The 1,627-nt window shown below is 60.8% G+C and overlaps 1 protein-coding gene across 1 annotated transcript in view; it reads right to left on the bottom strand.

Annotated features, from left to right (window-relative positions):
• Positions 1 to 1,627, bottom strand: part of REXO1 (REX1, RNA exonuclease 1 homolog (S. cerevisiae)) — a 19,682-nt gene that overhangs the window by 3,023 nt on the left and 15,032 nt on the right. Inside the window, exons 7-11 of the mRNA XM_010844542.1 lie at positions 1,427 to 1,558; positions 1,226 to 1,349; positions 621 to 734; positions 374 to 511; positions 108 to 221 (exon numbers count right to left, since the gene is read on the bottom strand). Of these exons, the coding sequence (XP_010842844.1) occupies positions 108 to 221; positions 374 to 511; positions 621 to 734; positions 1,226 to 1,349; positions 1,427 to 1,558 (622 nt within the window). The remainder of the gene's footprint in view (positions 1 to 107; positions 222 to 373; positions 512 to 620; positions 735 to 1,225; positions 1,350 to 1,426; positions 1,559 to 1,627) is intronic.

Here is a 1,627-nt window from a genome sequence, read left to right as displayed (position 1 = left end):
ACGGGAAGCCCTTTGTATTATTTTTTCCATAAAAACCCACAGTGTAAAAAAAGTTATAAACAATCAGAGCAGGTGGCCAGCCCAGCCCAGCCCGGCAGGGGTCTCACCTCGGTTCCTGCGGAGCCGCCCCCAGTGGTAGTAACACTCCTCCTCACGCACGCAGCGGCCAGAGGAGGACACGAGGTACTCAGCGCCGCAGCGGCAGCAGATCCTGCAGGAGGCTAACGGGTGGGGGGTGGGGGTGGGGTGCATCAGGCCAGCCTGCCTGGCCCTAAACTCTGTGTCCATACCCATTGGCTGGAACACTCCCTGTCCCCAGACGGCCCCCTCCCCAGCCCCCCGACCCCAGGGTGATGGTGCAAGAAGTACTCACAGTCCTTGGGTTTCTTCTCCTCGGCTGTGAAGATGACGGCGCCACCAGGCTTCTCGGGGTGCGGGAAGGGGTAGCCATTCTCCTTGAGCTGGCCCTCCGTGAGCAGGTACTCCTTGAGGCGGCTGTACAGGGCGGCCCCTGGGGACACGAGAAAGGTGGTCAGCCCACGGCCACACTGGGGCCACACTAGGGCCCTGGGAAAGAGGGCTGAGAGCTGCCGGGGAAGCCCTGCAGGAGTCAGGCTCACCTTTCAGATCCTCCACACGGGGGCTGCTAGGGCGGCTGAGCGAAAAGCTGGTCCTGGCAGCCAACTTGCCCCCCAGCACCACTTCATGGGACACCACCCTCCGGCCGCTGGTTTCTGGAAGAGGGTAGTGAACACAGTTCAGCCTGAGTCCTTCCAAGTGCTCCGCTCCCCAAAGAAGGGAACAGCCTGACCTCCTGTGACCTTAACTCTTTGGGGACCAGTAGGCTGCCTGGAAGCCTCTTCCCCTCCCTGGAGTCTTCCCCGCTCAGAAGGGAAGGGCAAGACGTCTACATGGGAGGAGGAGGGGGCTGGCCTGCGGCAGACAAAGTGCAGAAGGCGCTAATGCATCCTTTAAGAAGCTTAGAAGTACCCTCCTGCCTCAAGCTTTTGAAGAGCCCCCCCCCGCCCACCGCCATTAGCAGCGGCCCCACAGCTCACTGAGAAGGACAGTTAACAGTGAGAGGAGGCTCTTTTGAGGGCGCAGGGCCAACGTTATCCTCCACAGGGGCCAGACAACCGGGCACGGCAGAGCCTCTGTCTGACAGCCTCCTGACAGGAGGGGGGCTGCTAAAGGCCGAGGCCTGGGTCTTTTGGACGTGACTTACTGTTGAGACCAGCTCCGGCACCCGGTCCCAGGCCGCGCAGCTTCTTGAGGGTGTTCACAGCCACGTTCAGGTAGATGTTCTTGCTGGGGCTGCGGTCGTAGGCTACCTTCTCCTCGTTGAGCGCCTGTGGGAGGACATGGACTCAGCCCCACTCGGCCCCGCCTCCCATCATCCCCCAACTCTCCCACCCTCACCACGCACCTTCTCTATGGCTTCCTGGTTAGAAGAGCAAAACTTGAGGCACTCTTCAATAAACAGGTTGAGATACCGCTGGCGGATGACAGTAGGGACTTTGCCCCCGAACTCTTTTGGGATAATGGGCTTCTTTAAACTCTAGAGAAAGAGACCAGCAGAGGGTGGCAGGCTTGCTCCCACCTGGCCCTGGCCTGGCCCAGCTCAGGG

This window comes from Bison bison, unplaced genomic scaffold, assembly GCF_000754665.1.
Source record: "Bison bison bison isolate TAMUID 2011002044 unplaced genomic scaffold, Bison_UMD1.0 scf7180017864203, whole genome shotgun sequence".
In the NCBI taxonomy this organism is placed as follows: Eukaryota; Metazoa; Chordata; class Mammalia; order Artiodactyla; family Bovidae; genus Bison; species Bison bison.
The sequence above is the reverse complement of the archived record's forward strand: the minus strand, read 5'-3'. Positions and strand labels throughout refer to the sequence as shown.